The 27,126-nt window shown below is 39.4% G+C and overlaps 1 protein-coding gene across 2 annotated transcripts; it reads right to left on the bottom strand.

Annotated features, from left to right (window-relative positions):
- Nucleotides 1-1,326: 1,326 nt before the first annotated feature.
- Nucleotides 1,327-27,062, bottom strand: LOC139937665 (transient receptor potential cation channel subfamily M member-like 2). 2 transcript variants are annotated; one of them, XM_071932914.1, is made up of 33 exons: nucleotides 26,934-27,062; nucleotides 25,634-25,842; nucleotides 25,321-25,415; nucleotides 25,020-25,206; nucleotides 24,277-24,457; nucleotides 23,645-23,811; nucleotides 22,127-22,307; nucleotides 21,042-21,243; nucleotides 20,358-20,560; nucleotides 19,212-19,312; nucleotides 18,413-18,547; nucleotides 17,792-17,842; nucleotides 17,370-17,595; nucleotides 16,630-16,843; nucleotides 16,143-16,368; nucleotides 15,885-15,998; nucleotides 15,085-15,218; nucleotides 14,573-14,723; nucleotides 14,100-14,228; nucleotides 13,501-13,749; nucleotides 12,211-12,385; nucleotides 11,766-11,919; nucleotides 10,465-10,658; nucleotides 9,950-10,082; nucleotides 9,451-9,577; nucleotides 9,058-9,166; nucleotides 7,847-8,001; nucleotides 6,942-7,138; nucleotides 6,619-6,705; nucleotides 6,222-6,327; nucleotides 3,838-3,981; nucleotides 3,147-3,260; nucleotides 1,327-2,392 (listed from the first exon to the last, which is right to left on the bottom strand). In XM_071932914.1, exons 2-33 carry the CDS (start codon nucleotides 25,790-25,792, stop codon nucleotides 2,276-2,278), a joined length of 4,917 nt encoding a protein of 1,638 aa, XP_071789015.1. In that variant the 5' UTR covers nucleotides 25,793-25,842; nucleotides 26,934-27,062; the 3' UTR covers nucleotides 1,327-2,275. The 2 variants fall into 2 exon arrangements, with proteins under 2 accessions (XP_071789015.1, XP_071789016.1); XM_071932915.1 differs by lacking the exons at nucleotides 24,277-24,457; nucleotides 25,020-25,206; nucleotides 25,321-25,415; nucleotides 25,634-25,842; nucleotides 26,934-27,062 and adding an exon at nucleotides 22,866-22,932 and having other exon boundaries at nucleotides 23,645-23,781.
- Nucleotides 27,063-27,126: the final 64 nt, after the last annotated feature.

Raw genomic sequence — 27,126 nt, 5'->3', positions numbered from 1 at the left:
AAAAACACTAAAAGATTTTGAAACAGAATTAATTTCATCTATGTAAATAATGGAACTTTATTACTAAGTCAACATTATTACTAAGTCAAATCCAAAAATTTCTACAAACAATGATCACCAGCAGAAGTATAAACTTTACACCATGTAAACTTTGGTTGTCTTCAACTAAACATATATTGCACGAGAAAACTGTATAAAACTTCAAAACTGAAAACAAACAATTTAGGTTGGACAGATAGTTCTAAAAATCTTCAAGCAAACTTAGGAATCAATTAATAAGTACACTTCTGAAAAAAATAATATATTATAAGTTTGGTGGGAAAACCCCCACTTATAATCATCTCAAGTTTGTCGATAAATATATAAAAGTTACATAAATCTCATACTTTGCTTTAAACTGAATTCTGGAAAAAAAAACATTTCTCACAATAACTATCTCAGTTGACAGTAAACTCTGAGCATAATCAAAGTTTATTGTGGATAAACATAATTATTTGTTGTGTCATGCACTGTAAACTCCATACTTTCCTTGAGTCATTTTGGGACCCAACCCCAGATAATACAAACTCTACAAGTTGGAACAAAATGTGGAACAAAATGTGGAACAATTCTTGTCCAACTGTAGTGGTGACTGCTCTACTTATTTCAAGAAGTCTCAAGGTGTCTTTAAGAAAATTCCAAAATCGAGAAAAAACCTTATAAATGACACATCTGCTATAAAAATAGTAATTATTTACAAAATTATTTTGCCTTTTGTTCTAAAAAAGATTTAAAAGTAAGTTGTCTTTAGAAAAATAGGTAGATAGATTCACACGAAAAAAAGAAGAAAATAATACTAATGAAACTTACTATATAAATATTCTGCATTTTAAAGTTAATATTCTTGCACACATCACACAATTTGAAAGACAAGATGTTTGATATTTTGTTACTTTTTGAGCTTCCGGCCTTAGCCAATCAAGGCCACTGTTTTAAATGATGATACCTACAGCAAACATCATTTTTTAGAATCTTAAAGGAACACGCTGCCTTGGATCGGACGAGTTGGTCTATAAAAAGCATTTGAAACCGTTTGTTATAAAATGCATATGGTTAGAAAGATGTTTTAGAAGTAGAATATAATGATCCACACAAGTATCACTCAAAACTGTACGGTTTTCCTTTTACACGCGAACTAGCACGGTCGGCCATTTATGGGAGTCAAAATTTTGACTCCCATAAATGAACGACCGTGTTATTGCACCAGATAAAAAGGAAACCACGCAATTTCGAGGCATATTTGTGTAGTTCATTGTATTCTACTTTTACAACACCTTTCTACCCATATGCATTTTGTAGCAAACGGTTACAAAACGCTTTTAAAAGACCAACTCGACCGATCCAAGGCAACGTGTTCCTTTAAGCAAAAATACTGATGCACAATATTTACAAAATACGATTAAAAAAACAGCTAAAAATCGTGAAAAGTTACTCATGGATGATTAGGTAAATTTATTCAGTTTTGTGGACAATATTCAAATGAGGTCAAATAATTTAAGGCACTATTTCTTTTTAGCAGTTTCAACATTTTTAAGCAGTCTGAAAGACACGTTGTGAATGTGGTTTTCACAAAAAACGACTCATGAAAACCTGACTAAATAAGGCCAATTATTCTGCATTTTCAGTAAAGCACAAACTTTGCCCTTAGAAAAGGCCAGAGATATACAAAGACATATAATGTACAGGTTTCAGTGTTATTACTGAATAAACAAAATCCCCAGAACTTTTAGCATTCCCGAATGAAATTGACAGATTGTTAAAACGAGACCTGCAACCCTCAAAAACGCTAAGTCACTGGCCTGACAAGATGCTTGGTAATATATAACCATCAACTTCCCCAAGTCCTCTGTCACTCCTTGGGGATTTGTTCACCTTTATGGAGCAACAGGGTGGGGATGTCAGATTTTGTAAGGCAATATTTTAGAAAACAGAGGTGGGGGGGGGGGATAATTTCCCCAGCTTTTGATTTGTCCTTTGAATTTCACTACATTGAGGTAGGGGGTAGGGGTAGGGGTGGTGGGGACTGGGGCATTTTTATTATACTGAACCCCATTGAGGCAAGTTATTAAGGTCTCTGATAGAGTGTTTGGGGTTGGGTGTGGATGGGGGGTGGTGGGATACTTGATGGGTTAGGGGAGGGTGGCGGTTGGGTGGGGTTGGGTGTGTGAAGATGGGTTGGGATGTTTTTGTGTCAATCAGAGGGGACTAGGAAGGGAGGGAGGAAATGATGTGACTTCTAGAAGGCAGCATTGTGTAACTCGGCAACCTTCCTCAGCATTGCTTGGTGACTCGCAAATAGAGGAATCTTAGAGCTGACTCGTTGCCATCGAACACCCTGAGCGTCATCACCAGCCTGTCAAATAAGAGCATTGATCGATCGCTTTAGAAACCAAGTCAAGTAAACAGCCCTCAGTCTCGATTTCATTGAGCTAAGAATCATTCAATGTGCAGTAATTTGAGCGGTGATGTCACATTACAAATCACCATGGCAATATCTAGAACTAATCTTAAGATACATATATCTAAATTGTTAAGTGAAATTGAGCCCTGCGCTACCAAGTATATACATGCAATTATTGTCCACATTAAAAAAAACCATTCAATTTCTGACGTCAAAGAGGTAAAAGGACAATAATGTACAATTTGCATAGACAACATACATAGTGTTATGACCTGGATTCGAACCCACACCCTGATGACTAAAGCCTGGTTCATACTTTGTGCGAATGAGAATGACGATACTGGAATGCGCTGTCTTTCCAATTGTGGCGCAAGAAAATTTTCTATGAAGCGTTCGCAGAAAACATGAACCAGGCTTCAGCCACCAGACCTTGAGTCCAGAGCACAAAACTGCGTGGCATTAACTTGATTTTACATAAATCCAGCATTTCTGATAATAGAATAGAACAGCATCGAAGTATATTTGTTTCTACACTGACAACAAGAAGCCATATTAACATTGTACAACAATTCTCAACATTACATACACAACAAGGCAATACATATGAAAAAAGGCTAATGTATACTTACAATAATAGAATTTGAAATTAGTTGTTTTGGACCATCATGTTACTATATCTTTGAAAGGAAAGAAATGATGCACTCACCTCTAATTCTAGTACACCAACTGAAGTTCCATCTTCATCGTGGAAGTTCATGGCCACGGTCTCCATCCACGCATTGTCTGTGTTCCGCGGATCATCAACGTACCCTTTGTAGATCTGAGACCACAGATTTCGAAAATTAAAAGAAAAAGGTGATTAGCGCTCTCACTTGACCTTTGACATACATGTAAGTGATAAAGAGTTCTGCTAGTAAAAAATAAAAACACAAAGAATCTTGGTGCCTGTTATTTCCTGACAAAATCAATAAAAGTTTGTAACCCTTAAGAATGTCCGCCCCTTTCATTACAATAACCCTTCTAGAGTATTTATTATTGGCCAATCAATTGAAACCATTCAACTTAACAGGTTTTGTTTGGTGCCACTTCTCTGCACAGAATTATACCCATAATGCATTTACCACATATCATGAATGGATGGGTTGGACAGTAAGAGTGTCAAATGTGTACTGTGAAGATGCATTAACTACATGGTATCAAATTAACAAATATAATGGGTGATATTGAATGGTCAGATAGTAGGAGGGTTGACTGTGAACTGTGAAAATGTATTCACAGTGGGTGATATTGAATGGTCAGACAGTAGGCAGGTTATTTGTATAAATTCATTCACAAAGGATAGTAATGAATGGTCAAATAGTAGGAGGGTTGACTACTAGAACCTTGACCCTTCTTACCTCCACACCATGTTTAAATAGATTGTCAATCTTCTTTAATATTGCCTCAATCTCTTCTTGTGTTTTCTCCATTGATCCAAGAGCTTCTTCGCTGAACTCTCTCTTGAGTGTGGCACTAACAACATCTCCTGGCTCAACCATACCCTGAACAAAATCAGTGTTTTGAAGTTTATTTATGAGAGATCGCCTTTTACTACAAGGCCATAGACGACCACTGCAAGGATAGGGCTTCACTTTTGCCAATTGACCAAGATCAACTACAACCTAGGGGCACGTTGTCACAAACTCCTGGGGCTGAAACAGGGTTAACCCCTTCACACAAAGTCTGTAAAGGATGTAGGCATAAAGGCCCGGTCCCACTGCAGCAATTACGAGAACGATAACGATAACGACGCCAAGAGAACGCATTCTATTGGTTGAATGAGCATGTGCGTATTCTGCATGGAGCAATTCAACCAATAGAACGCGTTCTCTTTGCGTTGTGATCGTTATCGTTCTCGTTATCGCTGCAGTGGGACCGGGCCTTAAGTGTCATCCACTGTACATGTAGGAGCCTGCAGCCAATTTCACGAAACTGCACAAGTCAACTTGTGCAGCATTTTGTGAAATCGGCTGCAGGTTGGTAGAGCAGAATGCACTACCTCTTGAAGCAGAATGCACTACCTCTACCAAACTGGTTGAGTGCCTTGCTTAATAGCACAGGTGTCATGACTGGGATTCTAACCCACACTTAGTCTTGGTGCAAGACGTTTCTCGTTTCCTTATCACGCACACCGCGGCCAATTCACCGACAGTGCGCGCAGCGACTCACCTAACTTTTAGTCCACTCACCGCCCCCGGAGAAACGTCTTGGTCCGTGTGCTGATCGCTCGGGAAATTCCGAGCACATTCCGATCATGCCGTGCTGCGCTAGGCCTGCATAACTCTGACGTAGCAGTATCAGCATAATTTCCCAGTCTGGTATCTGTACGTCTTCGGTGCAACGCAACCAGAAACAGCCAGGCTTCCTCGTATGTTAGTTGGTGTGTAGGGCTTGTGTAATTACGTTCGTCTTTTAATTTTTGTAAACATGATTGCTGCTGAACGATGTACGAATTTTAGTTTGCCCTAAAATACGTTTTCAGGGAAGATTTTGAGAATTTTTGTAAGTGCAATTAATTGAGGGGAATGGAATCTTAAAATGTTATGAACGAGGATGTTTAGCAACAGAGCTAACAAAAATAGATCGATGTACACGAACATGGGATTTTCTGGCATTTTTAGTCTTAGTCCAAATGGTAACTTTGAAGGTACAAATAATTATAGGGTCACAGTGCCTGAAAGTACTTTTTATGCAGAAAAAAACTAAACACTACATCCGAAACTTCCGTATCATACTCACACAGCTTGATCAAAATCAACCGGTGGTCGACCACCATTAAATATCTAAGCCTATGAGTAATTTGACACGTCTTCGCGAAGATAAGAAGCCAAGACACAACACCACGTTGGCATTAGGTTGTGTACCGTGTGCATGTGTACAAGAAGGTACATGTACATGTCAGACATATCCTTTGCCGACACACTTGGCCACAATTAGACGTGACATGTAATGGAGGACAATTTTCGCCCAAAACTGTGCTTTATAGTTAATAGCCATGCAGGATATCTTTCTTTATTTTCGAAATAATGTGCAAATATACCCATACAAGTTACAAGTTCTCTCATCCGCAAATAAAACACCCGACTCCTCGAGTCTTGCCGATGCGGTCAGCAATATTGTTATAGTATTTTTTCATTGACTGACAATTTCTTCCCTCTAACAATCGATCGCAACCGCTGATCTCTAATTAATAATAACATAAAGATCAGTGATCGCCTTTGCATGCACAACAAAACGCACATGGTGTGTATATCCCCGGGTTCCCGCCGTAGCATGATGCAGCGAGGCTTTTTACTTGACACGTCGGGTGCATGCAAGTTACTACCAGGCTGGCCCGCTTGTCTGTTTCCAGTTGTGCGCGTGCGTAGTGTTTTGTTGACCCACACGTTGAATATGTATGTGAGGTCACATAACTCAAACATGCACACGGACCAAGACATTTCTCCGGGGGCGGTGAGTGGACTATAAGTCAGGTGAGTCGTTGCGCGCGCTGTCGGTGAATTGGCCGTGGTGTGCGTGATAAGGAAACGAGAAACATCTTGCACCAAGACTAACCCACACTCTATGCAGCTGACAACACCAGTGAACTAGACCACTCAAGCTCAGGGTGAACAACGTACCTACAAAGGACTATGGTAGAGATAGCTTTAAAACAAATAAAATAAAATGTAGAAAGTGACACCATTTTTCTATTTCATACAATCAACTCTCACACCCGAGGCATTTTCCCTTCTCTCCTTACCCCTGGTATGGCCCACTGTTGATTATCCTTCCTCTGAATAGCGATGTACTCCAAGACCATCAATCCATTGTCTTCCATTTTCCTTCCATCGGACGTCTTTCTCCATCTGACAAAATGTATTCATTATAATTCAATTTGGGTTTGAACAAAGAAAAATTGACTGCAGTGGGACTTGAACCAAAAACCTCCGGATTAATTATACCCTTGCTCTACCCACTGAGCTATCTAGCCCTATGTTGCCGGTCTACCTATCTCCCAAAAGAGTTTTCTCCATGGTTGTATCTGACAGATTACTACCAAAGTTTTCAGCTGTCACTGCCATTTCTTCAATATAAAGAAACTTCTCTAATAAGATTTTGGTCCTGTAAGACTCTAGTGTCTTAGATTGTTGTTATACCTTGTGACGATTGGATCTGCAGCGTGGTTGGGTCCAAACCGACCCAGCAGTCCACGGCCGATCATTCCAGTGCGACCTCGTGGATTTCTGTGGAGGTGATAAAAAAAAGAACAGAGTGAAAGGACACGAAAAACAAAAACAGGAATTTAAATTTAAGTGGCAACTTGTGATCAAGCACATCATTGTACCAAACAATAATATTAAAATCTTACACGCAAAATGGCTCAAATCACCATAATATTACGATCTATGATCCTTTTTTTTAAGTTACTTCCTTTAGTTACAACGCCCCCCTCCCTCCTCCTTGCCTCCCAAAGACTTACTGTGGAATACCATCCATGATTTTGTAGTGCCCTGAGAAGCTGCACCGGTCCACCTTAAGGTCCTTGTCGTAGGTGTTGAAGTTCAAGACAGGTCTTTCATTCTTGTTGAACTGCAGGAGATCCTTATCTGCCCAGTGTGGCATGGCCAGAACACAGTCATGGGTGTAACTGATTGGCTTGTAACCATGGTTATTATTCTAAAATGGGGATCAAAGGTCACAGCTTTAAAGGGAAGGTATACGTTCGGCAATCACTCTTGAAATTAATGGAAACAAAACTTGTATAAAAGTACATGCAGCAGCTTTGGACAGTAAGTTGAGAATCAACTAACTTTGAAGAAAAGTGGTTATTGAAAATATATCAGTTTTTAATCTCCAAAATTTGAATCTGGGAACTGTTACCCTCAGTAACATTTCTCAGATTACAGATTCCTATTGTTGGTTATTTTTCTTGTACATAACCACTCAAGGTTTTCAGCAATATCTCAAAAACAGTACTAGCTTTGGAATGAAATTTGGAATGAAAATTTATAAAGGCTAGTTTTTATTTCATTATTTGAAATTATTTCATTAATTAATCTTACAGGTAAAAACACACTGATAAAAATAAACGATAAAGAAAACAACGAAAAGAAGTTTGAAATGTAGCGCCACTTCTGGATTTTAGAAACAATTTAAATTAATGGGAATCAGGTTGATCTCCTGATGCTACATTTAAGAAACAATGCATTACATTTAAAGACATAATATATAGTAACATGCTTTGAGAAAAAATTACACATTTGTCAAATTATGAGACTGGTTCGAGCATCTGATTGAGGATAAGCGCGTAGTGGAAGATAATATTCTTTCTCCCCCGATGCAAATTTAACATCTGTCAAGTTATTTTTCTTCTTCAGCACTAACCTCCCATGGGACTTTATCATCAGGTACAGGAAACCTTCGTATTGCTGTCCCTGGGTAGGGACTGGACCGAGCCTTCTGGTGAAGTGTAATGCCCAGCTCTTCCAGAGTCGTGGGAACTTTTCTCTCTTCAGGCTCATCATCAAAGTTATCTTCAGCTGCAAAGAAGAAAGTGGAATAATAATAATAAAAAAATAATAATAACTAACTAACTAACTGCAGTATCTGAGTCAAGCTTTCTCCAGAAGACGATCAGATACTACTCGAATTGTCGAGTTGAAACCTACGGTTCTTTACAGAACTACCCCAACTCAATTAAAGATTATCATTACATGGTGTTACCACAAACCTTACTATATTGTATTTCCATCATGCAAAGTTTCAAATCCTACTTAATAATAAAGATAATAATAACTAGTTCTTATTCACATTGCTTTAATCTTTCTAAGCTCCCTGAGGAGTATACAGCCCTGAGCTGCCAAGGCGCTCATGTGGCTTTTCAGAGCAGCAATTATTGTAAAGCATCTTGCTCGGGATTCAAACCAACACTCTGATGACTTAACCACCTCAACTTGAATTTGATGCTCTAAACCACTCCACCATGACACCCTATAGTCAGGGCCTAATTTCATGTCCCTCCCTACCCTAGAATTCTTCACATTCTTCCATGCTGCAATCAGGGAGATTTTTTACAACAAAGAGGGAGATATTTAAAATAGCATTCAACATAATAGAAAACAAGTTTCCATAATTATGGAGATTGTTAAATTTCTTCATCAGAACATCGGCAGATTGTTTACTTTTCAGGGAACTTGTTTCAGTGTTCTTATAGACCATGTGACCTTTGTTTACAATAAGTGGGACCTTGTACATTCTTTGGATTTTCTGACAGGCAAGATACTGCACTGGTCATATGGGAAAGTTGACATTTTGTGTCATAATTTCCACATAAATCCAAGAGTTAAGAAAGTAAAAGCTGGACAAGTTTTGAGATGTGACCCTTTTGATCATATCAAAAGTGGATAGGAATTAGACAGTGCAATCTCCATAAAATATAAGATCTTATGTTTTGTTTCATTGGGTTGTGTTCAAATCCTGCCTGCAGATAGTCCAGGCTCTGTGGCTCTTTTGTAAACATGTGATGTCACAGGTCACGTCGCCTATATAAAGATCATACAGAAACGATTAAAGATGCAACACAATTATTTGCTCACCTAGCCTTGGTCTGATTTCCTTAAGCTCTGGTGGACTAGCTTTGACTCCTAACTGGTTTCCTTGAAGAGCCATAATCACCCAATCCATTGCTTGATTGGTTCGCTCCATCTTAAACAAAGAACAAATGTCAAACTTAGGTTTACAGCAGACTTTTTGGGGGAGGGGGTTTAAGGCAAACTATACCTCTAGTTGTTGGAACCGTTTGATTGTTTTAACTTTGTTTAAATGTAGATGTATACAATATAACTAACCTGGGGAAATTTCATCTCAAAAGGTAGTTGGGTTGTTTAAGATATTGCCAAAATCTGCAGTTATGTTAACGCCAGACCCTAGACTTTTGTTCGGTTTCAACCCTAGCCTTCTTAGAAAGTTAGAACAGAATCTCATCTTACCTGGTCCTCTAGTCTATTCAATCTTTCCTCCATGGCCTTCTCACCAAGTAATCCTAAAGCTCTTGACGGCATCCCTGTCTCAGGATCGGCAAAGAGTTCATCCATCTTCCCAAGTAGATCCTCAACTCTGGAAAGAAACATTCACAATATCGGATTCACCCTCCAGGCAAAGATCAAAGGTAACAGAAGGCGTGGACACCAAAATCACAATTTGTTTTCATATCAGATCTTGGTAATTTGAGGGAGTTTTTAGTATTTTAAAGTTTCAAAAGCATACTATGCATGCTATGTATGGATATGAATAAATCAAGTCCTATCTCAGCCTCTTTTTACACTTTCATCCCGTTTGTATGGCAAAACAGCTCTTCTCTGTACTTGCTTTTAAAAAATGTAATTTCTCAAGTTATGTTGATTTGCCATGGATGGGCCGTTGTGGGAGCTGTCTAAGGTCTGAAGGTGTCAAAGTTGCTCTCCTTTACTGGTCAGAAAAAACGCTCACCTCTCTGATGTCGATTTGACCTGGACGCTCATGTCTTCAGAAAGTCTCAACTTTTCTTTGACGATGTACTCGTCGCTTTGGATGGTCTCCCACAAAACGATCTGTTTCACTTTACTTTGTGGAATTCTTTGCTCTGTGAAGAAATGTAAAGATTTAAGATGTAATTTCCTAACATCAAAGTAAACTTGTTGGGTTGAGGGTAAAGGAACTACCATTGCTATATAGTTGATGTCAAGTTTGTCAGTCACATGAAACTTAGCTCAGTGAACTTGTTTTGGTTGTTTCAAAGGTCACAAACAATTCTAACGGGAGGATGACAAAGTTTACATTACCATCAAAAGTAGTTACTATTAACTAGTTTGTCTGTCGCCTGAAAATCAGCTCAGATTACGTTTTTCCCCTCAGTTTCAGTTTTCAAATACATTTTCAATGAGAGAATGACAATTGGAAGTGCCCTTTGGTAAATGAAAACTGGCCTTCCATTCTCAAAGATGAAACTCCCAGCTTGTACTTACTCATTTCTCCCGATCGGTACCTCAGGCAGACTTTACAGGTCTTTTGTATTATGAAGCGCCCCACCAAGAAGACATGGGAGATGATTATGAATGGAGGGACGAAGGGCGGCCGAGTGAAATATTCCTGGACGAGATCGTAGCGTTGGAACCGCCAGTAGACGTCAGTGTTCTCTTGAATTGCTGAGAAGGTATAGCTGCGATTCAAGAAAAGACCAGAGATACCAGTCAAGATCTGGTGACCTGTCACCATACATACATCTAATGTAGAGTGTTCAATGCCTTGTGTGTCACTTAACTAAATCTTGCACCAGACTATTTGGCACAGTAATATCAATACCTTTGAAGTAAATAGCAGATATGGTGCAGTGGTATCCCCAAAGTAAATAGCAGATATGGTGCAGTGGTATCCCCAAAGTAAATAGCAGATATGGTGCAGTGGTATCCCCAAAGTAAATAGCAGATATGGTGCAGTGGTATTCCCAAAGTAAATAGCAGATATGGTGCAGTGGTATCCCCAAAGTAAATAGCAGATATGGTGCAGTGGTATCCCCAAAGTAAATAGCAGATATGGTGCAGTGGTATCCCCAAAATACTCCCATATTTCAACACACTATTTTCCTCTTGTACAGAAGTTCCCCCCACCCCTAAAATCTTAAAAAACTCCCGAGATTCAAAGCCCTATTAACAGGCATAACTGGCTAGCAATCAAATTTGATAACTAGCTAGACCAGCATGCACCTGATAGCTTGATAGTTTGCGCTTGCGCAATGGTATTTGCGAAAAGGTCTATGATATTGGGTCATTGGGAAAAAAGTAGGAATATTTAATTGCTATGGAAAGGTTTGCGGTAACACCATGTTATGACTCTCTCTAATGAGTTGTTTTCAACTCGACGTTTCGATCAGTATGCTCTGCTTTCTCCAGAGGACGATCAGAGCATACTGATCGAAAGGTTGAAACTTTTCAAAACCACCCCAACTCATTAGAGATAGTCATTACATGGTGTTAGCGCAAACCTTTCCATATCGTATTTCCACCATGTAAAGTTTCAAATCCTCCAATATTGAATCGAGTACAAGGGTTGACTTATGTACACATGGTGTAGGCTTTTATATTGTTGCCCAGGTTGTATACTCCCCATGGAGCTGAGAAAGATTAAAAGGAATGTTGTATCGGCCCAATAGCCAGGGCACTAATATAAAGCTCATTAATACGTTATTGTAAAATGCGCTAATAAGAATGATGTTATTGTTAACTGCGCGAGACAATAGAATCTTCCCATAGAAGTAATGAACTCTGACCTGAACATAGCGATGAGTAGATTGAGTAGCAGGACATTACTCATCATCATGTACACTGCTAATAAGATGACTCCAACAGTGGATGTCCCAAGGCAAGGGTTTGTTCCCATAGCTGCAGCTTCTGTTGCATTAGCACCATAGCAGCCGACTGTGCCTACAATGAAGGCCAAACAAAGGCAAATTAGGCACAAATTATGCAAAACAATCTTCAATATTAATTTTTGTTTTACCTATAAACACATGTACACCAATGTGTGATAGCACTGTGGTATACTCAGTACTTTTTACCCGATGCAAAACTGGGAGGGTCATGGTTATTAGATAAGACCTTCAACTCGGTCTTTTATCGCACGACCGTGACCCTGCAAGGTTTTAAACAGCCTTACTAGGGGCGAACTTGCATGAAAAACTAAAAATAAAAAAATACAGCTCTTATATCTTGTACCTGCAATATCTTCCAAAAACAGTTCGCCGAAGATTTGAAAGTAAGACTTGTAGACAACCCCGTAAAAGAGATCCCCAAATGTTGTGCTGTTAGGATTGAGGATTGCTTGAGATGCAACGCCGTACGCCATCATAAATACAAACAGAATGCACAGGAAGAACGACAAGTCAATCATCTATAAAGATAGAGAAATAAAAAATGGAAAAGAAATTTGTAAAAATTGTATTCAATTTAGTTTTATATTTTTATGAGATATCGCCTTACATCACAAGGCTGGCTGGCCACTTCAAGTTGAGGGCTACACTTCGCTGATGTGACATGTTGCCACTTACTCCTGGGGCTGAAACAGGTGTTTATATCCCGCTTCATGGAATTAAACAACTGAGATTCTATCTATATCCCCTATCTATTCGATTAGATCGTTTCCTACTGGGCAGGATGCCAGTCCAATGCAGGTTACTCCTCAACTCTCGCAGGTTCCTATTTCTAGTCCTGGGAGGAAAGAAACATAGTACCTTGCTCAAGGAAACAGGTGTCGAGACTTAGGACAGGATTTTGACCAATGTCTGTAAACTACAGAACGGAAGTCTAACACGTCTCGGGCAAGACACCCCATAAAACTTTATAGAGCCACCTTTCTAACCATTACAAAAAAACCATAAGGAAACTTCTCCCTACTGCTGTGCACTACCCACTACTGACAAAAACACTCTTAAGATTTTTTATGACAACAAAACAATGTCCTCCACTTGGCTGTTTCTTGGCCAACTCATAACTATGTTTGGTGCGGCCATTTTGTGTGCACACCTCTACAATATGTTCGCCATCTGTTGCAAACGTTCCCGAACTTTGGCGGAATACCTGAACTCATTCCCGAAGTTGACTGAAAACCATGGCAAAAGCTTGCAACATTTGCACAAGCGGGATGCACCACTTGGAGCAAGTTCGAGTGTGCACAATGGTTAACTAAAGGTTGACCATTTTGACTCGAACCCAGGCTGGTCGACCATTGGTTGACTACTGTGGTCAACCATTTGGAGCCAGCCTCGAGCCCATGGTTTCTTCACTGGTCCCAACAGCATGTTCCATTCTAACATGTGTTAAGCGCAGAAGGGAACCAGTGACACTTTAGCGAAAAGGTGGAAGGTTGACTACCAACGAGTCGTTCGGGTGAGTATGTCACTGCGCATGTGCGTTGCTACTCTGTGGTCGACCACTGGTGGACTAAATGTGCGCACTCGAACTTGCTCTTGGTTTATGCAGTAACTCTTCTGTAACACTTCCACATACCATTCGTTGGATCATGATCAGCTTTGGTCCAAGATTCTTATGGATGGAAAAAATCTGGAGGACTCGAACGTAGAAGATGACCAAGTCAATGGCCAGGATGATCCGGGCAGCGTCCAAGGTTTCTTGACTGAAGCGTAGGGATACTCCGATGCTAAATACCACCAGGGTGGATAGATCCACTATGTTCCAATACTCTGAGATCCAATACATGAACCGGATCCGCCAGCTGTTTGACTCACCCTGGGCGACCTGGTCAGGAAATCAAACAAAAAGACATTTTAAACTTAGGCCATGTCCAAATAGAGTGTATCAAGTAACCCCATTGTTGTTGTATGGAAGTGGCTATATTGTAGGGCAGACCGTATGTTCCTCTAAATGCATACATCAATGTAGCACGCAGCGATCTCGATTTGATTTTCATGACAGCACACGCACGCATATGTAAACGCACACAGACACCATGTTGCGGGCAGGTATTTGAATACTAACGAGATATTCGATACGGTTCATAGACACAATCAGCAACTGAAGCCAAGTGATTCATAGTGGGTATACAATACATGGATGAAATTCAAAGCCTAATTGTGGTCCAAACTCACCTGTCTCAGCTCTTCCAGGAAGAGCGATAAGACCCAAACGTACAAAGCAATCTCATAATTAGTCACTTCCATGGTGAACCGCATCATGATAATGTAACTGAACAGAACTAGGAAACAAAAGAACGACGCCTGAGGAGAAAAGAACAAGAAATAGCTCATTAAAAAGAAGAAGAAATAGCCTCATGAAAAAAAAACCCTCATTAAAGGCACTGGACACTATTGGTAACAACTCAAAACAATTGATAGCATAAAAAACTAACTTGTTAAAGAGCAATGGAGAGCTGTTGATGGTAATAAAACATTATGAGGAACGGCTCAAAAAAACAAAATACTAAACATGTACGATAACGTTGCTTTCGGAATAAATAAAATAAAGTGGCATGTGTGACCTTGGCACTGAAAGGGCTGCAGGTAATGTAGAACCATACCTGGGTAATGACCAAGATTCTTGAATTATCTATTTTTCAACTCACCACGTTATGTCTGAAGGTAATAAGAGGAGAGTCATAGAACAGTGTGAATCGTTGCCACCAGACTAGTTCCTTGCCGCTGTCAATAATATCAATATCGGCTGTCTCTTCGTAATTGGCACCATTTTCTGCATCGTCATCCCCGTCACAAAGTCTAAATAGTAAGATCAACATTCAAACTATTATTATTATTTATTCGGCCATTTCACAAAGTACAGCAACAATACCTGCATACAAAAACTTAGCAACAGGGAACAAATGACGTTTTGTGATAATTCTTGTGTCTGAGCTGGAACAGAGTGTGCGATCAGGCTCAGGCATGCAACTCTTCAGCCAAAATATGAGGAAACTTCAACAAACTTAGATTTCCAGTGCACAATGCTAAGCGCACAGCCAATTGGATAACAAGTTTTTATAACGATGGATTTCTAGTTTATAAAACCTTGAAATCTGCAGAAGATTTGCTTGCCTGCAGGCTGGTATGGAGGGATAAGTTTTGAAGCTTGTCCTCTTACCGTGTTCTACTTGATGAGGAGCCAACCCCTGGACTAACATCCCTCATTGTTATGCTCTCTGGCTCGTCGTTAGTAACATGGACCACCTGCATGCCGTTATCTAGTTTGTCGCCCTCTAGATGAAACGGCAAAATCTGCCACGCGTGTTAAAAAAAGAGGTTACAAACAAAAAAATCAGCGATAATTTGGGGGGGTAAAAGCAGCCCTTCCTTTTGCTATGCAAGTTGGGTGTTGTTTATACAGATTTTTTGGGACCAACATGTCATCTTGAGGATTGCATACATCGTGATGTGAGAATAAGAAGATGACATGTAACTTAAAGACAAGCAATAAATCTTCAACATTGTCAACGAATGGTGCAAAATACTTAAACAATCTACTGATTCTGTGTTCAAGATTTTTATTTTACCTTTTAACTGGCTTGGAAACTGTATGAATTCCTTGCATGGCAGAGGTATGTTAATTGCTAAGTCAGCTTTGTTTAGTTGCAGGTTATTGTCAGTTCTTTATCATAAAAAAAAAAAAAAATTGTGAATTTCATAAAGCTGCTTAACAGAATTTTACATGTAAGTCGGTATTTCAAGTCCTAATAAGCAAACAGATATGAACCTACCACTTAATAGATGGAAATTTGCATCGTGGATAAAGAATATTAATTTTGGTTTTACATACACTGATGTGTCTTAGCACTGTATACTCAGTACTTTCCCGAGCTCTGTGGAAAAAAGAGAGCTCACGCCTGAGTATACAGTGCTAATACACATCGGTGTGCGTGGGTAAAACTAAAAATAATAACCTACCACTTTTTCACTTTGACTTGGCATATACATAGGTGCTTCTACTTCTTCAGATTCGTCTTCTCGGAAGATGACAATTAAGGGGATGATCGGCGGACATAGCATGCACAGCCACAGCTAGTAGGAAAAGGAAATAAAAAACTGAATGACTCCTGACATCTTAAAGAATGTTTTATAATATGATATTTAAGGGTACTTTTATCATACAGTGAAACAGCATGACAGCTCCTCCATTGACTGAAAATTTCCAAAAAGACCCACCAGCCAGTAGTTGTTCTCATCAGACAGCTTGCCATTCCAGATCTCCGTCAGTAGATTCTGCACTCCAGAGTGGGCAATGAAGTTCCTGTTTTCAGCGTGTTTGGCCGTTGCCAGATTGGTGACGTTGCCCCATTCTTCTTGTTCTCTGACCAGAACGACTGAGGTCCGCTCAGGGTCATCATTGTAGCATTCATTCAGCACACCTATGGCTAGCTCCTCATACTCCCTGTGGAATAGATAGATTGCACATGACGTCATTGTCCGCCATCTTTGTTGACAAACAATGTGAAAATGCACCGTGTACACACTGTGAATGGCTATCAGACAATGACACACTGTGAATGGCTATCAGACAATGATAGCCTTTTGTGGTACACTGACAATGTTCCCATAAAATCAGTGTAAGTTCGTAACAACCCTGTGGCCCCTCCCCCAAAATAAGAAAACATCCAACCTATTTAAAAAAAAAAAAAGTATGATGACTTACTCAGCATGCTTTCTCATTGCAGTACTCTGATCAACATCATCTTCCTTGCTTGCCAACGTCTTAAGAAACATCCCGGCACATAGAGCAGCTGCCATTGCGTCACTGCTCTCCTCCCAAAACATGTGCGCCATCTCCGAACGATTCTGCAGTACAGACAGCACGAAGAGCTCACGAACAGGGTTGACAAATCGGTCACTGAAGCTGTGACCAAAATCTGAAAGGAGTCACGAAATAAAACGTGCATTTATTAGGCATTTTAATAGGAGTTGTGTATGTTTGGTAATTGGAACCCACCATTTGTTTCAATAGTTGTAGGTATACACCATAAAACTAACATGTAAAAAATGTCATTTTGAAAGGTGGTAGTGCTATTGAGATATTGCTGAAAACGTGGAGTGGTTATATGTCCACCCAGGAAGAAGAGAAATGCAAAAAATGAAATACACAATATGATAAAAGTTAGTCAGTAACACTTCTCAGATTTAAAATTCTTGGGGATAAAAAGTGAAATCTTTTTCCAACTGCAGTACTTGAAAGTGAAAAGTTTCAAACACGCTTGATATTAGCAAGGTTTATAGACCGTGCAAGTCTTGCCCGTATTCAACAATTTTCGGGACCACTTTGGTCCCATGTACATTGTTCCAACATGCGAGGAAAACAAATCCCGCATTCAAACAGGTCCTAATGTTTGTGTACGCGAAAGACTTGTAAGGTCTTTATTAGTCTTTATCTCTTCTTACCCTTGCGCCCAGTTTGAGTCTTTTTGCCCTGTCGTTTGGTGGCCACGCCATTCTTCGTTGCTCCGGTTTCAAATGCCTCCTCGCCGGCGATGGTACCTTCTCCAAGTATCTCTTCTTCAGTCAGGAAATACTTGGTCGCGTTGCGGATGTAGAGGGGCTCATACGTGTCCATTGTCAACTCTTCAATCACTTTGCCAATGTCGATGAGTGTGAACTTCCGTGTAAACTATGTTAACAAAATGGCATAACTTCACACTAAATTGACTGAATTTAACCTGTAGGAGTAATTTAGTCAAGACATTTGGTCTTATCTCTACAACCAATAATATGTTCATGTTAATAAAAGTGTAGTTGGTGATAACTACTTGTGTTAAACAAAATCGACTTCAACTGTTTGTTACATAACACTTATTTAGTCTTACCTTTCCTCTGACTTTGTCAAGGAGCTCATAAATCAGCGTGTTGGGTTTAATCTAAAATGGGTAGAAAAAATACAAACAAATTTGAGTTAAATAAGTTTCAGAGTATTCAGTCGCTTTCTATGAGTAATTTACCAGCTTCATGTTTACCCGTCCTAACTCAAGATATGATTAATCCTAGTGTTTCATGAAATCGGCTGCAGGGTCCCAGAGGTGGAAGGCTAGGAAAGATACCACTACGCCAACCCGATTACTTATTCGATCCAATTAGCCTTTTTGAGGTATGGCTGACGTGATAGGAGTGTAGTGTTTGGTTTTGGTGCATACACACAAATTTACCCAAACCTAATAGTGTTGTAGCATTGTGTCCGCCATATCTCAAAAGGCTTATTGGTGAATTTTGGGAAGCTAGGTGTCAGCAGACTTACCAGGTAAATCCATTGTTCTTGGTAATGTGTGCTTACTCAGAACTACGTAAACAATGGAAATTTACCTGGCAAGTCTGCTGCCATCTAGCGTTCCAAAATCTCTCATTAGAACGTTCTATTGAAATGATTACTTCACACGCCAACACTAGAGGAAATTGATCCTGAGATGTTAGAGAAAGGATCCAAACTTTCTTACCTCGTTGTAAAGAAGAGTAAGCTCCCTGACTGTTAAGTAATCCTTAAGGCTGACTCCGTTCTCCATGAATAACTTGACAAAGTCCACTTGGTTATTGGACAATGCATAGTGCAAAGCAGCATCCAGTTCTCCTTTCTGTCAAGAACAAGAAATATTAGTTGTGTCATTGTTGGTCCGGCAGAAGGATAAAAATATACCAAACCGAGGAGTAGGTTGTAAATAATTAAAGAGCGGAATTGTGTTGCACTTTGTTTCTTACACATACACCCATGCATTTAAACACAGGACTTTAATAAAAAAGGAATCCAGTAAAGTAACATACCAGAGACTATTCTCAATTTGATTTTGTGTACAAAACCAATTGGGATGTTGCTCAACAAATTTAGTTAAAAAAAATGTGAGAAAACAGGAGGTTTCCTCTGTTTCAGGATGGTCCAGTGTAACCTTCAAGTCCTAGAACTTGCCCAGTAGCTAGAAGCAGTATACCCTACATATTAGCAGAGGATACCACAGCAGTAGATATTAAAATGACATCAGGGTGAAGAATATTTGTGTTTTACCCTTACCCCAATGTATTTTGAGCAATATTTACTCAGTAATTTCCAAGAGTACTTCGAGAAAAAAAAAAAAAAAAAAAAAAAAAAAAAACCACAGGCTTATTATTACTCAAGTGGGATTCAAACCAACAACAAATCTTTCAGTCAATAAATGCTCACATTTTATAAGGTCAATTAATGCTCACATTTAATTAGCAAAACTTGAGTGATGGGATAATTCAAACCTGAGGACCCAAACTTACCTTCCAGTCTCTGTCTTCAATAAAGATTTCCCTCTTTGCGACATCAACACGATTCCAGATCAGTGCAAGTTGCAGCTGGTCCTGTACGCGACCTTTATTGGCTGTGAAATAAACACAACAAATATACCTTTACAAGCTGGAGGGTTTAAGAAATTTCATGCTTTTAAAACCCTCCAATACACATGGTACCCTCCAATACACTGGTACCCTCCAATACACTGGTACCCTCCAATACACTGGTACCCTCCAATACACTGGTACCCTCCAATACACTGGTACCCTCAAATACACTGGTACCCTCCAATACACTGGTACCCTCCAATACACTGGTACCCTCCAATACACTGGTGCCCTCCAATACACTGAGACTTCCAATACACTGAGACTTCCACAAAGTACCAAACCTTCCAGGCTAGCATAAGGTGCACCAGTTTCCTCTGATTGTACAGCTGGTACTATTTGAAACCCTCATGTAGGCCTATTGTGTACTGTGGAATTAGTCTTAATTAAATTGTTCAACTAGTTCGCTTCCGAGGATGCAAAACTCTCTTGAAGGCAACACGCAGCGGTGCTCTCACAATCTGGCATTCAAGTGTCTGTGAGTGTTTGGCGTTGGTCATTTGAACGCGCCATGCATCTGAACTGAGCCACCATGGGTCATCATGCCGGTGTTTATATCCGGCTTTAATTAAGCGACTGATTATATTTCAGAATACCAGACCATTGCTCATTACTCCCCAGCTACTGCACGGTACCCATTTGAGAAGCAATTATGATAAAGTGTCTTGCTCAAGGACACAAGTGTTATTTTATTTTTTATTTTATTTTATTTTAAATCTTCGGACATAATTCTTTGTTGGCAGGGGCCGTCCAGGGTAAGGCAAAAGTTTTAAAAACTGTTATCAAAGCGATGTGCCCTCCCAAAGCGATGTGCCCTGTTTTGACTGACCAGGCCAGGATTCAAACAAACATTCTGTACACGATAGAACAAGAGTCCACAGCCCTAAGCCACGAGACCCAAAGGACAAATTGGAACAATGATCAAAGTGTCAAGCTAAAACAATGGATCTTGATTGGTTATACTGTTGTATTCCACTCAATAGAAGCAAGCACCTTGTGAAAAATTGAGCCTGGTGTGAGTTGTACCTTTTAATAGAGAATGCAGGATAGCACTGTCAATATCGGCTTTATCCGCGCCAGCTCCGAGCTCGTAGACGGTGATCAAGTGTCTTCTGTTCAACATCTCCTTGATGCGCGTCAGATGAGTGTCTAGCTCAGCATCACCAAACTCCTTAGAGAGCATGGCCGCAAGACGGACTGACAGCGAGTCACTTATTACCGTTCGTTTTCTATCATCAAGAAAAGTTAAGACAAGAGAACAGTGTCATACTCATTAAAAACTACAGATCTTTGTAGAAGTTCTGAAGGAAAATCATTTTTAAAACACGTATTTTTGTAAAAGAACCTGAAACCACGCAAAATATATTTCAACATATGAATGAACATGAGTTAATTCATTTGAAACTTTAAAAATTTATTATTCACTTGACTTTAGTATCCCCATTTTGGCCTTTACACCAATAAGTTATGACTGCCACACTACGTCAAATGAAGAAAAAACACAGGCATATAACTGGGCTAGAATTCAAACCCACAGCTTTTTAGAGCAACTAGACCACTGAGATTGCCCAGTAGCTAGAGGTAGTTCGAAACCCTATATTTTTAGCACCAGGTAATGCAAACGATTTAATAGATAGAAATTGGAAAAATTCCTACCGCTCTGACCTTTGAAACGTTCCCTAAGCACTGCAAGCATTCCATGACACTTACTCTTTACGGGTATTCCCTGCACTATCCTTCCTTATGCGTTCAACAACCGGCGCCCTCTGGAATGCGAATGCCAGGATATCGGCGGCTCTTCCTGATCCAGCTAATATAACAGCTGGGGTGCCATTCATGAGAGCTTCATACACAGTGGCTATGGTGTTTGGACCTCCTTCCACGACGACACACACCACAGGAACAGAGACATCTATACACAAAAAAGACAAATCAATTTGTCTTTAGTGGTTGATAAGAGAACTCTGAACATCTCAGAGGACTTTTTTTTTAACGGAATAATACACAGTTCTTATATAGTGCATTATTACACCCAGAATCGTCTCAATGCGCTGATTTTATTATTAGGAATGCAGAGCTATATTCAAAATATAAGACACATACATGTACATTTACATATCTAAAGTGTGCATGTATTGGTCTTATATTTTGAATATAGCTAAACCATTTTGAATATAGCTAAACCATTTTGAATATAGCTAAACCATTTTGAACATTAACCATTTGGTTTACAAGTCGCTGTGGAGCAATCTGCAGCCAACCATACCAGAAAGCGAGAACCTTTTCGCATTCAACATGGATAAAATTTCAAACCAGAGTAGAGGCAAGCTAAGTCTAAACCGTCAGATATTTTCTGTAACGGTTTCTTGATGCGTTAAACAGAAAAGTATTTATGAATAGAAATAAAAGAGGGGTGACTCAGTCAAAAATAGGTTTTTAAAACCTTGCAGTGTCGCAGTCGAGCAATAAGACCTCTCCTTCAGCTCAAGGCCACGAGCCTACCGGTTTGAAACGATAGCGTAAACACTTTGTCACCTCCTTTTTGTTTCCCACTCAAAACCATAGTTATCTGAGGGGTATATTAATAACCAGTACAAATCTAAGGCAGGGGTATATTAATAACCAGAACAAATCTAAGGCAGGGGTATATTAATAACCAGAACAAATCTAAGGCAGGGGTATATTAATAACCAGAACAAATCTAAGGCAGGGGTATATTAATAACCAGAACAAATCTAAGGCAGGGGTATATTAGTATATTAATAACCAGAACAAATCTAAGGCAGGCCACTCACTTGCTACCCCAGACATTTTCTGATCTGAGATTTCTTTCTCCATCTTGCCTCGTAGTTTAATCTCCACCCCAAACTGTCCCTCTGTGCCGTTGTCCGCCAGGATGAAATGGGTGTGGTTGGGATCTAGCAGCACTCCCTTGGGGTGCTTGGTGTCCATACGATAGTCGGCAGGGTAACGTCCCTGTTGATTGCGAAAAAAGGGTGTTAATTGAATGCCATTCTTTTTTTTTTATATTAGTTTTGCTCTACACTGCTGTGTCCTATGGAAACAAAAAAAATTGGAAAAGGGATTTATGCAGTTTAAAATGAGATTAGTAAACAGATTTGTTATTTTAGTTACAACTTTTAATAAAATATGTCTTCACATTCACAGTTATTAGTTGGAAAACATGCATGCTGTAACTAAGCAAAATTGTTATTTAAAAGCAAATAATTTGTGCATAACTTCTCACATGCTGCCAACCAATTTTGGGTCAAAAAAGTACAGTTAACAGAGGCTCGTGATGAGTCTCACATCCCAATCCCGACAGTTCTCTCTCAAACAGATACCATGGATCTAAACTTCAGAAGCAGAAATACCTTCCGACCGGTCCAAACTGCTACTGAGCTTTGAACAGTTAGAATCATCATCACATGCAAACATTAAAAGGGGAAAAAACAAACAAATAAACAAACAAACATGCAAACAATAAATATTAAATGCCATGCAAGTACAGCAACAAGAGGTCAAAGGTTCAACCTGAAAAGCACGGACACAGGTCTTTAAGTTGACCATGGCGTTGTCGAGGGTTGGTGCAGTTCACATCCTGAAAGTATGGGAGATAGGGCTAGACCAACACTGACTCAAAGATACACAGCACAATACAAAGAGAAAATTAAGTCAACATCTTGGATAACTTGGTACACTTGGGTCAAAATTTCATGGAGTTGCTTCAGCAGAAAAGATCACTTAATTAAAGGGATGATGCCTTTGGTAATTACTCAAAAAATTAATGACCACAAATCTTAGTTAGTAAGAAGCACCTTATCAGCTATTGGTAATGTATACACGTTTTAAGAAACGATTCCCATCTAAGGAATATAGATTCAGAAAAAGGAATTCACACATGTTTTTTTGGACCGAGGTGGCTTCATTATAGGGTCTATGTACCTTTTGTAGGACAAAAAACCCAATGTCTACAGATTCACACTTAACTTAAAGTTTGAAGATAATGATGGTAGAAAACTTCCCTGAAAATATTACTTGCTGAGGTGCTGTAGTTTTTGAGAAATGAGTAAAACAATGTTTTTACTCATTTCTCAAAAACTATAGCACCTTAGCAACTAATATTTTAAGGAGTGCTTTCTACTATAAATCTGTGGACATTGTGGTTTGTTACAAAAAGTACCAAAATCCTTTAATGTTAGCCGTCATACCTCTATCATTACACAGCTCTGCCCTAGTGTAAATCACAAGGGGTTATCAGAATATAGGGTTATAGGAATATTGAGTTGTCGGAACATAGAGCAGTCACTTACCTTTTCATCAATGAGTCCATCCCGTTGGTCAATGGCTCCCCAGGATGCAAATCCAATGGCTACAACGCTCCCTTGAGTTCCCCCTCCTAGCAGGGAATAATCCCTCACAGCTTCACCTACGTACTTCATGACCCCTGCATGGGTTCCTCCAGTTATGATCCACGCACCTGGAATAGAACAGAAAGTTTATTCAGTTTCTGAAGCTATTTTATAAGTGACCTTTCCTCCATTATGTGACTGGGAAAGCTACTGATCCATTATGTGACTGGGAAAGCTACTGATGCTATGTTCAAACACTTTATAATTGCAAAACGGAGGACATGGCTGATCACACTTTACTTTTGTACAGTGTTTTGAAAAAAGAAAGAGGAGAATCAGCCGAGTAGTTGCATGCCTGATAAGCACCCCCCCCCCTCCCCAAGAAACTGCAAAACTAAACAATGTAAAACTAAAGTATCCGGAGAAACAGAATTTGCACACATAAAAATCAACTTGGTCCCAGAAGTTCAAATGCGCTCAAGACTTGCACAGTATTGTATCAACACCATACAAAACTTCAACCATTCATTTTTCTCAACAGTTCTGTATCATCCTGACTCTCTTAAAGGCTGTACCCTTTGCTCCAGACATACCTGTGCTCAACGCAGCCTTCATCAATCCCTTCCTAAAGACGTTCTTCAGTTTGTTACTCATAGCGAAGTTCCTTGCACCACCCGTCACAGAGATGAGAAGTTTAGGGATACCCAGATTCCAGTGTTCATTCATCAGATCCATTAACGTACGTGGATGAATGGAATGGTCAACTCGTACATACTATAGCAAGAAAAAACAAATAAACCAATAGATACAAATAGTAACAAGTTCTTATAACGCATTTTACAATAACGGTGTCAATACGCTTTACATTAGTACCCTGGGGTCGATTTCACGAACAGTTAGGACTGGTCCTAACTCAGGACTGGTCCTAAGAGATATTAAAAATGTATGGCGAGTCATAAGGTAGGACGAATAAGTCGTCCTAACTCGAGAAAAGACTAGTCTTAACGCTTTGTGAAATCCACGACTGGTCATAGGGCCAATAACATCCCTTTTTAAAATGTTTCTCAGCTCCCTGAGGAGTATACAACCCTGGGCAACTGTAGCACTACAGTGGCTTTTTCATACATAATATCAACCTCTACCATTGCATCTACCCATTTATACCCCTGGGTGAAGAGAAGCAATTGAAGTACACATCTTGCTCAAGGACACAAGTGTCACACCCTGGATTTGAACCCACATTCTGATGACTTAACCATCAGAACCTTGAACTTGCTGCTCTTAACAACAGTCAAGTAATCTTTACAAGCACTGCTTCATTGTCGATCTCACTAACCTTTCGGAATTTTGTGCTAGGACCAGCACCAGCAGCTCCTATGAACTCTATCTCTCCGAAGGCGTTGGTGGCGCTAGCATGGGTATGCGTCTCTACACGCCACTTACTGTTCGGATCAGGATTCTTGAGGTAACGCTCATCGTGTTTTGACATCCGTTTACCGCACTGGCATTTGGGATCTTCTGGTCTGGGTTTGGAAGAAAAAGAAATTATGTACAATGTGAAAAATGTTCTATGCAATTGGAAGAAAAATACTTTACTCCACAAATTCTTCGAATGAAGGCTTACACAATATACTCACATCAGGTCTGGGTTCTTTTTGTTGGAAGGTGCTTTTGTGTAACGGATGCACTCTCGCATCTCGATGTTGTTTTGACGAATCCATGAGGAAGAATGCTGAAATTCAACAGTAATTTTAAATCGTCATTGAAAGAAAATCGGAACAAAGATATTGACAGAACATGGAGACCGCAAACAAAGGGCTAGATTCAGAGGTCACTGTGTTGACAAGTTGGCCTAGAGATAAAGCAGTTAGGGTTTAAAAGTAAAAACATTTCCCAAGTGGGATTGAATCACCGTTTTAAGATAAACCAGGATACAAGATTTGGACTCACTCTGTCACCACCCAAGTTGACTGAACTCCCAACAGACACTCTGCGCTTCCTTTGTTTCTTGACATTTGTCACTTTCTCCTTCTTGACGATATTGCTTGGGTTGACCTTGTTTTGATGAGCCTTTAAGTTGACTGTGCTAGTATGAGCTGAAACGGACATCTTGTCTCGGATGTTGACTTCAGTTCATGAGTAGTGCACTTCTCTTAAAACTAAAAAAATATCAAAATTATTGCCTTCTAATTTAAAGATTTCAAAATTAAGATAGTCTAGTTATACTCCTAGAATTCTGAGGTTCGTTCCGCTATTGACTCTGGAGACAATGGTGGAATGAACCTCACAATCATATTTCTAGGAATAGTCTCAAAACTAAAATGAGTAGGTCTATATTTATATTACATGATTTTACAGTGTGACTGTGATGTAGTGCAAATGGTGCTCCATCTGCAATCGCCTCCCTTGACCATGCACAAAAGAGTTTGGTCATTGCAAGGATAACTTTCCGTATGGCGCCACCACCTTTTCACTCATTTTTACAAAAAGGGATATCTCATTGAGGTAAATTAGATACTATATTATTTCATATCGAATGAAAAAGTGGTGGCGCCATACAGAAACTTTTCCAATTGCAGGAAGCTTTCCGTATCCTGTCAACACTTTTTCACAAAAATAAATTCATGAATGAGATTCTATTTTTCTTTAATAACAAATGAACAAGTGGACTGGTGGCAGGATACGGAAACTTTTCAAAAAAACATCACAAAATCAAACAAATTCCTTTCTTCACTTGTGGTGGATGATGCAAACATTTTTCACTTTTCACTTCAGAGAAAGACAAATGTCAGTGACACTCCGTCTCAGTCAGTGTATCATGGAAAATGGAGAAAATGATTTCTTCATCCAGGCATGCACCACCACCTTTTCATTATCAATCATTCGTTATTTTTTTGTATTCAACTTCAATTCAATCATGAAATAAATTGCTATATTGATAGATAGGCCTAATTCTAATTTACTGAATGAGCCTGATATTCATTGAGTTTTTTTGATAATGAGGGCTCCAAAATCAATGTAGAGATAGTGGCAGAATTCGGAAATTTTTCCAGTTTCTGAAACGAAAACCACCTGTCACCCATCGTCAACTTGAAAGGGATCCACTTGAATTGAGAATTAAATGGGTCGGCCATTTTGTTTTCGTAAAATGGCAAGATAAAAAAAAATAATGACCAAGTGTGGTTTGAAAAAACTCGTTTTACTGAAATAAATTAATAACTTTAAGAAATAAAAACAGGTAAAATCTTACCACTGAAAATCTATCTACGCTGTCATGTTGCTTTCATTTTGTAAATAAAGGTGGAAACTCAAGAACAAAGAAAACAGTTCGTGAAAAGCAAGGACGGGATAGTCCGATTGTTTGCACAGCAGCAATTTTTCTTATTGATTGCGTTTGCGCTTACACCTGAGACAGCGATTGCCACTTTCTTCATTGTGGCGAC

Source organism: Asterias amurensis, chromosome 5 (assembly GCF_032118995.1).
Source record: "Asterias amurensis chromosome 5, ASM3211899v1".
NCBI classification, from domain to species: domain Eukaryota; kingdom Metazoa; phylum Echinodermata; class Asteroidea; order Forcipulatida; family Asteriidae; genus Asterias; species Asterias amurensis.
This window is presented reverse-complemented; position numbering and strand designations above follow the sequence as displayed.